The sequence below is a fragment of the Mustelus asterias genome, chromosome 2 (assembly GCF_964213995.1).
Source record: "Mustelus asterias chromosome 2, sMusAst1.hap1.1, whole genome shotgun sequence".
Classification (NCBI taxonomy): domain Eukaryota; kingdom Metazoa; phylum Chordata; class Chondrichthyes; order Carcharhiniformes; family Triakidae; genus Mustelus; species Mustelus asterias.
In genome coordinates this window covers 50,065,834-50,078,702 of record NC_135802.1, presented here as the reverse complement: position 1 = coordinate 50,078,702, position 12,869 = coordinate 50,065,834, and the positions used below count along the sequence as shown (strand labels likewise).

The 12,869-nt window shown below is 42.1% G+C and overlaps 1 protein-coding gene across 1 annotated transcript in view; it reads left to right on the top strand.

The window, feature by feature from the left end:
- LOC144507755 (disintegrin and metalloproteinase domain-containing protein 22-like) overlaps positions 1 to 12,869 on the top strand; it is a 227,783-nt gene that overhangs the window by 202,750 nt on the left and 12,164 nt on the right. The window contains exons 16-19 of the mRNA XM_078235028.1: positions 776 to 847; positions 3,018 to 3,110; positions 6,966 to 7,046; positions 10,973 to 11,036. Coding sequence (XP_078091154.1) covers positions 776 to 847; positions 3,018 to 3,110; positions 6,966 to 7,046; positions 10,973 to 11,036 — 310 coding nt within the window. The remainder of the gene's footprint in view (positions 1 to 775; positions 848 to 3,017; positions 3,111 to 6,965; positions 7,047 to 10,972; positions 11,037 to 12,869) is intronic.

Below are 12,869 nucleotides of genomic sequence, written 5' to 3'. Positions count from 1 at the left end.
CTTTGATCCTAATAGAAACATATCCACAAACCTCCAACAACAGGTTGCCCCACCAGCCATTCAACTATTTGTGTTTTATTGACAAGATAGCAAACAATTTACAGAGAGTTTACAATCACCTTGCACAAACCTATCATGCAAACCATTAGTTCTGTTTACACAAATGTCAGTTTCCCTTGCATGACTGGCCATATTTCTATTTCAGCTCATGGAAGTGACAAAATTCTGTAACTGATCTAACTGACAAATAATACTAGAAGCAGATGTGCTAATTTCCAAAAATAAGATATGAATGGTGCCAAGTGTAATTGCAGCAGCAAAAATCTGAATACTAACAATATGCTGAAACAAAGGAAAATGAGTATCCTCTTTACAAATTAATTCCTCTAGTTTATGGCAGCTGGTCATTTTTGTTCAGCAGTTGACGTTTGTGTTGTCGAGTTCACAAGCTTATGTTAAACATTGACTGATCAGAGTTGATTGCAGCCCAACACTTCAATCATAAAATATTCCTTCAGGTATAATTGTAATCGCAGTAAATTCACTATAGATTTGAATAATTAGCCAAAAGTATTTTTCTATGAAATAGCGCAGATTGGAGCTTTGCATTGCTAGATCCATTTGAAATGCATTTCATTTAGTACCATGGTAGTATTGCACAACATAATGAAGGGTATCCTCAATGTGGAGGCAGGATTTTGTCTAATTGTTGTGTTAAAACTTGACTATTAAAGGCACTGTGATTTATAATTATTATGTTCTTTGACCAATGCAGCTTCTTGATCCTCCGGAGTGTGGCAATGGATTTGTTGAGGCTGGAGAAGAATGTGACTGTGGTTCACAAACAGTAAGTACCAACACTCAAGCCCAACACTCTCTATGCTTGTTCTTCATCAAATTTGTCAGTCAATTTGCTGAATAATCAGTTTTTATTCTGAAAGTTGAAATAATGATGTGTTAAAGAGGAAGCTGTATGTGTAATGTCTGTTTTAAAAGTAGCCAGTCAGAGGTAGATAATCAGACCACTGTCGGCAGGTCAGACTATCAGTAAAAGCTTTTGTGGATGTTCTGTGCCTCCATTTTAAGAAGGGTTACACGTGGGGTTAGGGTGGAGGGGAGGGCTTGGGAATGCTCTTTCGGAGAGTTGGTACAGACTCAATGGCCAAAACTCTACCACCTCGCCCGCCACGGAATCGGAGCGGGCAAGGGTCCAACAACGGAAATCTCCGTTGACCTCAGGCGGGAATTTCCAGTCTCGCCCGTGTGAGGCTGTAAAATCTCATCCAATGGGTCTTTCTGGACTATAGGGATTCAGTGGTTATGGTTCTATGGATATATGTCCTTTCTCCAAGCAATTACGCAACTCTCCTTGGACTTAAAACCTTTATCTTTCAGTAAGGCAGATGAAACGGTTGAACACTTCAACCTCAACCTTGAACAGAATGAATATGATATGACCCAGCAAATCATGTGAACAAGGCTCCTTACACAAGCAGACTTGACATTAAGCACGAGGCATCTCCGGTGTACGAAATAATCTGAGAGCAAACACACAATGTGGGGATATAGAAATTGGTAAAATCAACCAGAAGCACAACATGGTAACATCTGGAATATGTAGGGGGAGGGGCCACGAGGGTCACACTTGACAAACAACAACATAGCTCACCATTCGCAGGAGGAATTGCAAAATGGATGCGATTCTATTTACTTGGATGAAAATTATATACATGTGATTAACATCCATGCCACCATTGTGCTTCTAATATTTCTTAAATTTCTTAATCCTATCGCTACGTCTACCAATAACTGACAACTTTAGTAGACCATATCATGGAAAATACCAAGTGGTATGTAACCATGTTGCGGCTGGAGGCCTGGCGTGGATCTGATGGGCCTTACACAAGTCAATCTTTTCAGCAATCACTTTGATGAAGTCAAAAGGATAGGACAAAAACCTATAAGTTACATTAAACGGCGACATCTTGTTGAGGCATCAGGGTTTTGCCTGCCCACTGGAGAGACTCACGCTCTGTCACTTTTTCCGGAAGGCTCATCGAGCCACAAGCTAATCAGGTAGTGGCGAGACTAGTGGCAGGCCTTCCCCTGGAATCTAAACCCTCAGGTGCATGTCTTGCTGAGTGAGAGTTGAGGTCAGTCAGAGGCTCAACACTGCCACAGGGGAGGCCATGGTTCCTAAAGGAAAAATACCTACTAGAGTCCCAGAATTACAGAGCCACCTAGGCCACAGGTAAGTAATGTTTTGGGGGTGGGTGGGAGGGTTTTGTGGGGTGGGGTTGTCAGGGGATTGGTACTCAATGCCCCCCTCCCCATCTCCCTGATTTCCACGCTCTCAATCAGACAGTGAGTGCTTTGATCAAGGGCCCTTCTCCCCACTGCCCCCCCCCCGGCACCAAGAGGTGACAGTTTTACCTGGTGACAGCAGTTGACTTAATACCAGAGGTGGGCAGCAGGATGAGGCCCATAAATGGTCATTAATTGGCCACTTAAAGGCCTCAATTGGCAGCAGGGTAGAAACGTTGACCCATGGGCCTTCCGCCCAGAATGTAATTCAGGCAGAGACAGTGTTCCAGTATGCCACCATCCCACCTCGGTACATGTGGCCTTTTTGACTCCAAACACACTACCCGTGAGTGCATAAGATTCTGGCCAAGATGTGTGTGCCTGCTAAATCCATGCAAAGTTACAAAAGGTAACAATGTAGAAAGGTGAATGCAAGAGAAAGACCACACTGAATCATGGTGGATGTTGAATATTAATTTGGAGTAAATTTCACCTGCATTTTCTGGGAAGTATTTTCAAATAAAAGCAAAGCATGTGTTGAAATGGTGCCATCATAGCCACATCTGTGGCAAGTCAGTAATTTCTGTTGGACAACACTGTTCTGTTACACTGCGTAACTCGCCCTGAGCAATACTCACTGGTGTGTATGTATTTATAAATTATTCCATTTAAATTGTCTCTGCATAATACAAAGTTATTTCACATCTGCACAGGAATGTAGCAAGGAAGGAGGAAGCTGCTGTATCAAATGTACTCTTACGAAAGAAGCCAAATGCAGCAATGGACTCTGTTGTGAAGAATGTCAGGTAAACGATTTCACGCGTGGATTTTGTGATTAATACATTGGCTAAAATGAATATAATAGCCCAAAATTGCCTGGGCCAATAGAGATGGGCAATAAATCCTGGCCTTTCCAGCGACGCTCATATCTTATGATGAGCCAAAGAAATGTTACAGCAGGATCATGCCCACTGGTGACCTCCATCATTTGTCATTGCCTGGTGGCAAGATCTTCTGGTCCTGCCGCTATCAATGGGATTTCCCATTGAATCCACCCCAGGCTGCTGGGAAACAGTGTGGCACTTCCTGGGTGCTGCACTGGAGTGTTAGCCCAAGTTTCTATGCTCAAGTCCTGGAATAGAAGTTGAACCCACAACTTCCTGACTCAGAAGTGAGAGCCTGACAAACTGCTGATACTGTAACAACAATAAAGTCAATGACGTCAGCTGTCTAATCTCTCAGTTCCATCTGAAACAGTCAAAATGAATGAATCCCTCAAACAGCTATCCAGAGACTTAACAGAATGGGGCTGGTGATCATTTTCATCTTGATGCTTCAGCCTGGTTTCTGAGTGTTTATGCCAGTTTTTTCTGGATGTGCTCAGAACTGGGTGAATCAAGTGTTTACAGGCAACAATTTTACAAAATGTGACCTGATCCAAGCAGAGGACTCTTATTAACATATCTTAATGAGGTTAGCCTTAATCAATGCAGCTGCTGGCACGTTTTTGCACAGATCCTGCATGGGACGCCCCCACTCAGAATTAGTAAGTGGAATGTCGATTTCTCACACAAAAATTTAATGAAAGACAAAGGAATTTCTATCTCATAGAATATCGTTCCAGCTTTTGGATGCAAGACCATTCCAAGTTGTGCTGCTGTCCTGGAGGGCAATGTTGCGGGGGGGAGGGGATGTGATATTTAAGCAAGGACACAAGTACAAAGTGGTTTACATCCCTTCAGGCTGAGCAGACCAGGGGGACTCAACTGTGTGATTGCTGGACTGGAGTGGCGAGAACAATGTGCTAAACAATATGTTTAATCAAGATGCAAGTTTCACCTTTTGGGTTTTAAAAACCCAAGCTCCTGCTCGGGAAACTTGAAAGCAGAAAATAAGCAAATCTGTCACACAGGCTTCATCGTTTTTCTAAGTAGCTTATCAAAATAATGTTTTCGTACAAATATTGATTTTAAGTCCTTGCCTATTTAAGTGTTCAGGTGCAGCTACTTGGAGCTAATTGGGTTCCTTTTATTGCGAGCGCTGTTACTGTTCAAAAGTACATGTGCGAGCACATTCAGAATGTTTGAATAGATATGGAGCCACAATGAGATGTGAAGGTTAGCACAGAACAACAGCGAAGATTCATTCGGATTCTCAGATATACTGTTCAGTTAAAGCTTCATTATTTGGTTAATAGAGTTAGTTTTATATTGAAATCTTTTCAATGTCGTCATTCGATATTCTTCATTCAAAGTACAGCTAGATCCCAAGAAATACTGCATTTACACACAACAGGATTCTAATCCATTCATACCCACTTGTGATCTTTTAGAAAAACAACCTCAATCTGAGTGAGCTGATTGTATCTAAATTCTGAATGCTCCCTCCAAGTGACTTAACAAGTTTAAACAGTAAGTTGAGCCAGGGTTGGACCATCACCGGTCTGTGCTGAGTTAATTCTTAGAAGAATCTTAGAAAGATCTCAGATGGGTAATGGGACAGTACAATCAGCTTCAATGCCCTTCAGCCAGACAATGGAAAAATCAGTTAGAGGTGAACTCCTCCAAGTCACTACTCCTTGCTGGAAGTGCTGGGTCTGGATTTTTTCTAATGAGGCAGGAAGTTCGAGTCAGGATATTTTCCAATGCAGCAGACACATCTCCATGTAAATGACCTCTCCACATGCACTAATTCTGCTCCGGAGGGGTTATGTTGCATGCTTGTCCGATTCACACCTTTGACGGCAAAAATGGAATCTGCCTGAAATGGCAGTGGGATCCATTTTACAGTGCTGCCCCTCATGTACAAATTTCAGGTAGCGACAGAATACGGCCAGTTCCCTTCAGAGCATATAAGCCGCCAACAACCAATGTCACGTTACTCCTTCTTAATGGCCACTTGGATGAATTAGTAAAGGGCTGTGGAACTGACCCTTAACAAGAAAGAGGGAAGAAGAGAAAATTGGTGAGATTAAAAATAAATGATTCGATTCCGTTTGAAAATTTGAAGTAATTTCATCCAGTTTCACTGTCTTTATATCTATGAACTCTCGAGTAGAATAGGTTTCTAAACTCTGAGATCACACTATCGTATTTCTGCAATTATTCCCTGTACTCAACGTCTTGCTCTAGATGGCAGAGGGATGGGAACCATCTACTGCAAAACTTTTCACACCATCGTAAAACCTTCCACTTAACCCAATAACTGAGGATTGATTTAAGGATCAGTTAATTGAATTAATTAATTTGAGGAGTTCCAAGAATATTTGTCGTTATTATCTAAACAACTTTGAACAAATTTCCCAAATTGTCGTCATATGGGAAAAGCTTTGATCTGGGAGCACAGCTTCATTATTTACCTCAGGATCAAGTTAATATTAAGGTAATTAGCAGAAGCACTATAGGCAAAATTAGGAGAAACCTTTTTCCCAAAGTGAGTTGTTACAATTTTGAGTGCATTGCCTGAAACAAGTGATGGTAGCAGATTCAATGATAACTTTTGAAAAGGAATTGGGGAAGGGGAAAATTACATTGCAAGGCTATGGGAAAAGGGCAGGAGAGTGGGACTAATTGGACAGCTCTTTCAAAGGGCAGACACTGGTGGATTTGGCTTCTTTCTATGTCGTGTCATTCTACAATTCTGTGATTTGTTTACCTTGTACCGATCTTTCATTCCTTGATTTGATTTGATTTATTATTGTCACATTTATTAGTATGCAGTGAATAGTATTGTTTCTTGTGCATTATACAGACAAAGCATACCATAAATAGAGAAGGAAAGGAGAGGGTGCAGAATGTAGTGTTACAGTCATAGCTAGGGTGTAGAGAAAGATCAGCTTAATGCGAGGTAGGTCCATTCAAAAGTCTGATGGCAGCAGGGAAGAAGCTGTTTTTGAGTCAGTTGCTACATGTTCTCAGACTTTTGTATCTTTTTCCCAATGGAAGAAGGCAGCGGGAATTGTAGACAGTGTCAGTGGATAGGAGACTGATTTGAGTGATGGACTGGACTTCGTTCATGACCCTTTGTAGTTTATTGTGGTCTTGGACAGAGCAGGAACCATACCAAGCTGTGATACAACCGGAAAGAATGCTTTCTATGGTGCATCTGTCAAAGTTAGTGAGAGTTGTAGTAGACATGCCAAGTTTCTTTAGCCTCCTGAGCAAGTAGAGGCATTGGTGGGCTTTCTCAACTATAATACTCCATGCAGTTGGAAATTATACAAAAAACAGCAATTGATCCTCTGGCAAAGCAAGAAGATAGTTATGGGTGAGGAAAGCCATTTAGTGTTTACTAGCACACTCGAGCAGGAAATGACTCAAATGTCCAGAATTTACTGGTCTCTGAAAGGATTTTGAGGCTTCTACCTCCAGAATACCACCTGGGGATCTATTCCTCACATTGATTCCTGCTGTGAAGAGATTACTCACTGATGTTTGCATTTGCAGCTCGTTGCTTGAATCGATGCCATAGCCCATTGTTGAAAACTGCCTCATACTAATATAGAGTAATAATTGCAAACAATTTAATTTTGTATACAGCTTCTCGGTAAATCTCTTGTTTTCTGAATCATGCCAAATCAGCATGAAATTTGTCGACATTCAGAAGAATTTTCCTGATCTAATTGAAATTCAAGCATTGACCATTGTTTATTACTTTTGCAGTTTCAACAAAATGGATTTGTATGTCGCAAAGAAGTAAATGATTGTGACATTTCCGAGACCTGCACTGGAAATTCTAGTGAGGTGATTACTTCTCACATATTTAATATTAAATCTATGTTATGAAAATCCCTAAAAACTAAAGGGGAAAAAAATTGCATTTATTTAACACCAAGGGATTGATTAAGAAGGGAAAAATAGAGTATGAAAGTAAGCTCGTGGGGAACATAAAAACTGACTGTAAAAGTTTCTATAGCTATATAAAGAGGGAAAGATTGACAAAAACTAATGTAGTCCCCTTACAGTCAAAAACTGCAAAATTCATAATGGGGAAGAAAGAAATAGCCAAGAAATTAAATTCATACTTTGCTTCAGTCTTCGCAAAGGAAGACATGAATAATGTACCAGAAGTTCTGAGAGAAACAAGGTTTAGTGAGGAAGGAAATCAACATTAGTAGAGAAATGGCTTTGGGGAAATCGATGGGATTGTAGGTGGATAAATCTCCAGGTCCTGATGATCTTCATTCCAGAGTACTTAAAGTGGCTCTGGAAATAGTACATCCATTAGTAGTTATTTTTCAAAATTCTTTGGACTCTGGACTGGTTCCCACAGATTGGAGGGTAGCTAATGTAAGCCCGCTATTCAAAAAGGGAGGTAGAGAGAAAACAGAGAACGATGGACCAGTGAGTCTAAAGTTGTCAGTACTGGGGAAGTTGCTATTGTATAGGAAGTTGGTGAGGCCACACCTGAGGTACTGTGTGCAATTTTGGTGTCCTTATCTGGGGAAGGATGTCCTTGCTATAAAAGGAGTACAGCGAAGGTTTACCAAGCTGATTCCTCGGATGGCAAGTCTGCCATATGAAGAGAGACTAAGTCGGTTAGAATTATATTCACTGGAGTTTAGAAGAGTGAGAGGGACCTCATAGAAACTTATAAAATTCTAACAGGGTTAGACAGGGTAGATTCAGAAAGAATGTTCCCAATGGTGGGTGAGTCCAGAACTAGGAGTCAAAGTTTGAGGATAAGGGGCAAACCTTTCAGTACTGAGGTGAGGAGAAATTTCTTCACCCAGAGGGTGGTAAGTGTGTGGAATTCACTACCACAGAAAGTAGTTAAGGCCAAAATGTTGTGTTTTCAAAAAGAAATTAGATATAGCTCCTGTTGATAAAGGGATCAAGGGATATGGGGGTAAGTGGGGATCAGGATATTGAATTTGATGATGAACCATGATCAAAATGAATGGCAGAGCATGCTCTAAGGGCCGAATGGCCTATTCCTGCTTCTAGTTTCTATCCCAACCTTAGGATGTCGCAAAGAGTTTTCCAGCCAGCAAGGTACTTTTCAAGTGTTGTCTCTGTTATAATGTAGGAAACGTGTCAGCCAATTTGAGAACAGCAAGCTCTCACAAATAGCAATGTGATATTGGCCAGATAATCTGTTTTTGGGATGATGATTGAGGGGTAAATATTGGCCATGACACCAGGGATATCTCCCATGTTCTTCCTCATAATAGCACCATGGGATTATTTATGTCCATTTGAGAGAGAAGATGGGACCACAGTTTAACATCACATCCAATAGACACACCTATGACAGTCCAGCACTCCCTCATGACCGCACTGGTGTTTTAGCCTGGATTACTGGGCTCAAATCCTGCAGTGGGACTTGGACCCACAACCTTCTAGGCTTTCCAAAGATTACTGTATGACTGCTTAACATATTTGTATGAACTTTATATCTGTTAATCTCTGTCCTGAGGTTCGCGGAGGTGAAGTTCCCACAAAATCTCGCAAAGAGTGAAATCACAAACATGTTTTGACACGTTTTTCAATGGGAGTCAGTTAGATAAATTCCAGCCATATGGGGGTAGCATTGGTTTGTGCAGTTACTGTACAGCAGATTGTGGTTCAGTACCTGTATACAACAGATGGGGGGAGTCTCTGACAATACAAGGCATATTGGAAATTTGAAAAAAGGGACAATCCTCATTTAAGAAAATAAAGAATCACCTCAAAACTTGCAGAAAATATTAGTGAACATTTCAAAATTGAACAGGGTCAGTATTTCAGTTCTGGATCGAGAGATTCAAACATTTCCAAATCAATCTCTCCGTTGGGGCTGCACTTGAGCTCCAACCATACCAGACACTGCTTTGTCCTAAAGCTGCTTTAAAAAAAGAGAACTAAATGCCCACAGCCTGGACTAATGGAAGGAATTCGCTACAGGACCTCAACACCATTTCCCCTTTTAAATGTGTCCCGGTCTCTGCTCTGTCATGTCTGCCATTTCCTTAGGGAAAGAGGGGAAGGAAAACATGGATAAGCAAACATGCTTGCGCGATGCAATATGCAAATGTTTGTAAACGAATACCTGGTCAAGGAAGTGACAAAAGACAGGACTTTACTGTCTACCTGCCTTCCTTGTGATGAAAGCAAAACATTAGCTAAGTATAAAACAAAAACAGAAAATGCTGGAAAATCTCAGCAGGTCTGACAGCATCTGTGGGGAGAGAATAGAGCCAACATTTTGAGCCTAGATGACTTTGTCAGAGCTGAGAGCAAAGAGAATCAGCAGAGATTTATACTATGGGAGTGGGGGGTTGGGGGGGGGGGGGGTGGTGCGGAATGGGACAAAGGGAATGTAAATGAGGATACAGAAGGCTGAGGAGGTGCGAAAAGTGTCCATTAAGTGATCAGAATGTGTGAATGGCAGAACAGAGGTACAGATGGTTAAGGGACTGCCTGAAGAATGTGGCAGTTGCCCTGAGGGGGGAGCTAGGAGAGCTGGAATGGAGAAGTGGAAAAATGGAAGTGAGAAAGAAGTATGCTAAAATGGACGGATGAGATTAAATGAAATGAAATGAAATAAATGAAAATGGGGTGAAGGGTGGAGGAGAGAGTTCATCCTCTGAAGTTGTTGAACTCAATGTTCAGTCCGGAAGGCTGTAAAGTGCCCAATTGGAAGATGAGGTGCTGTTCCTACAGTTTGCACTGGGGTTCGCTAGAACAGTGCAAAAGGCCAAGGACGGACATGTGGACAGGACAGCAGGTTGGTGTGTTGAAGGTGGATACTAATAGGCAGTTTACCACCAGAAATGGAGACATAGGTCAAGGAAGGGAAGAGAAGTGTCAGAGATGGACCATGTGAAGGTGATAGAGGGGTGGAAATTGGAAGCAAGATTGATACATTTTTCCAGGTCCAGACGAGAACATGAAGTGGTATCAAAATAGTAATTGATGTACCGATAAAGGAGTTGTGGGAGGGGGCCAGAGTAGGACTGGAACAGGGAATGCTCTACATAACCCATAAAGAGACAGGCATAACTGGGAGCCATGCGAGTGCCCATAGCCACACCTTTTATTTGGAGGAAGTGAGACGAGTTAAAAGAGAAGTTGTTGAGTGAGAGAACCAGTTCAGCCAAACGAAGGGGAGTGGTGGTGGATGGGGATTGTTCAGACCTCTGTTTGAGGAAGAAGCAAAGAGCTAAGTATACCTTGCTAACTAAGAGCTAACTACATATATAATGCGGCACGGTGGCACAATGGTTAGCACTGCTGCCTCACAGTGCCAGGCACCTGGGTTCAATTCTGGCCCTGTGCGGGTTAGGTTAATTGACCATGCTAAATTGCCGCTTAGTGTCAGGGGGAGTAGCAGGGTAAATACGTGAGGTCACAGGGATAGGGTCTGGGTGGGATTGTTGTCAGGTGGAGACTCGATGGGCCGAATGACCTTCTGCACTGTAGGGATTCTGTGAATCTATGAATTCTATAATATGTATAAATACCAAACCATCTTGGTCCTATCATATCACCTCTGAAAATATTTAAGCAGCATAACGCTAACCATTCTCTGTTCATTTTTTCTGAAGTGCCCACCAAATATGCATAAAATGGATGGCTACGTTTGTGACAACGATCAGGTATATAATGGAATTTGATTTCTCCTTTGGTGAGTGGATTGCTCTCTAAAGATTATCTACTCTGTATTTACCTCATTGCATTTCTTTCAGGGACTTTGTTATGGTGGGAGATGTAAGACTAGAGAGCGGCAATGCAAATATGTATGGGGAGAAAGTAAGTAGAATGTCAATATTAAGACAGAAATAAAGCCTTTCATATTTTGGTTTATTCATTCATCTGTATTTTTGCTTTGCATTTGCAGCTTTACCTCAGTATTTTGAACTGTCAGTTTGGGGAATGAATTAAGTGTGGAGATGCCGGCATTGGACTGGGGTGGGCACAGTAAGAAGTCTCGTAACACAGGTTAAAGTCCAACAGGTTTATTTGGTATCACGAGCTATTGGAGCGCTGTTCCTTCATCAGATGAGTGGAGAGTTGGGTTCACAAACAGGCATATGTAGACATATAACGGACACCGCACGACAATCACTAGGCAGGAGTGTTCCCTTCCTGTCAGGGAACACTTCAGCCGTCAAGGGCCTCCGATCTTCGGGTAAGTGTCTTCCAAGGCGGCCTTCAAGACACACGACAACGCAGAATCGCCGGGCAGAAACTGATAGCCACGTTCTGCATGCATGAGGACAGCCTCAACTGGTATCTTGGGTTCATGTCACACTATGCGTAACATTTGGCCTGGGCTTGCAAAATCTTACTAACTGTCCTGGCTTGAGACAATTCACACCTCTTTAACCTGTGCTTAACCCTCTCTCCACATTGCATTGTCTGTACCTGTAAAGACTTGATTACCTATAAAGAACTTGCATTCCAACCATTATCTTGCAATTGAGTCTTTGGCTATATATGCCCTGTTTGTGAAACCAACTCTCCATTCACCTGATGAAGGAGCAGCACTCCGAAAGCTTGTGATACCAAATAAACCTGTTGGACTTTAACGAGGTATTGTGAGACTTCTTACTATATTTTATAGGCAATTGGTTTTCACCTTATACTTTAGAAATAGTAGTTTCATTTGTAAAGTTTTCAGAATATTCAATATTTATATTTATTTTGTATTTATTATTCCATCTACTTTACAGGGCTGCCTCTAATGTTAAGCGTGCCCACTGGGTTAACAATGAAAACAATCCAAAAATCGCTTTCAAAGCTGGAGACACCTCTTATTCAAATGTGGGTTTTCAGGGTCCACCAGGGGATGGCACGGTGGCACAGTGGTTAACACTGCTGCCTCACAGCGCCAGGGACCCAGGTTCGATTCCCGGCTTGGGTCACTGTTTGTGTGGAGTTTGTACATTCTCCCCGTGTCTGCATGGGTTTCCTCCGGGTGCTCCGGTTTTCTCCCCCAGTCCAAATATGTGCAGTTAGGTGGATTGACCATGCTAAATTGCCCCTTAGTGTCTGGAGATGTGTAGGTTAGGGGGGATTAGCAGGGTAAATACTTGGGGTTACGGGGAGGGGGTGGGGGTAAGATGCTCTACTGGAGAGTTGGTGCACACTCGATGGACTGAATGGCCTCCTTCTACACTGTAGGGATTCTTTGATTCTATGGTGGTCAGATAGTTAACAACTACCACTGACAGTACTTAAACTGGGTTTGTCATTTTGGACTTGGCCACAAACAGAAAGACCTCTATCTGCACCAAGCACATAGTCTTCATATGGGTCTGTGTGGAACCTCACCCACATGGGGAAGGAGCCTCTTCAGACTGTCAAAGTCACAGTCATGACTAAACTCAGTGCGTGTATCTTGTTGCTGTAATGTCATGTTTGTGACTTTGGAGCAATAGTAAATGTGCTGTTCCTTTATGGTCGTAAATATCAGCAGAACAGTTTCAGCAGCAATGGAACCAAGGCCAAACAGGGAATTCCGTGTCAGGAATTCATTGCTTGCCAGCAAGAAATTCTTTTTGAAAATGAGTCCTTCGTAACATAATGAGTAGTGTTTTTAATACAATAGAACGTTGAATATCCAATCTGCCACGAGGAAGG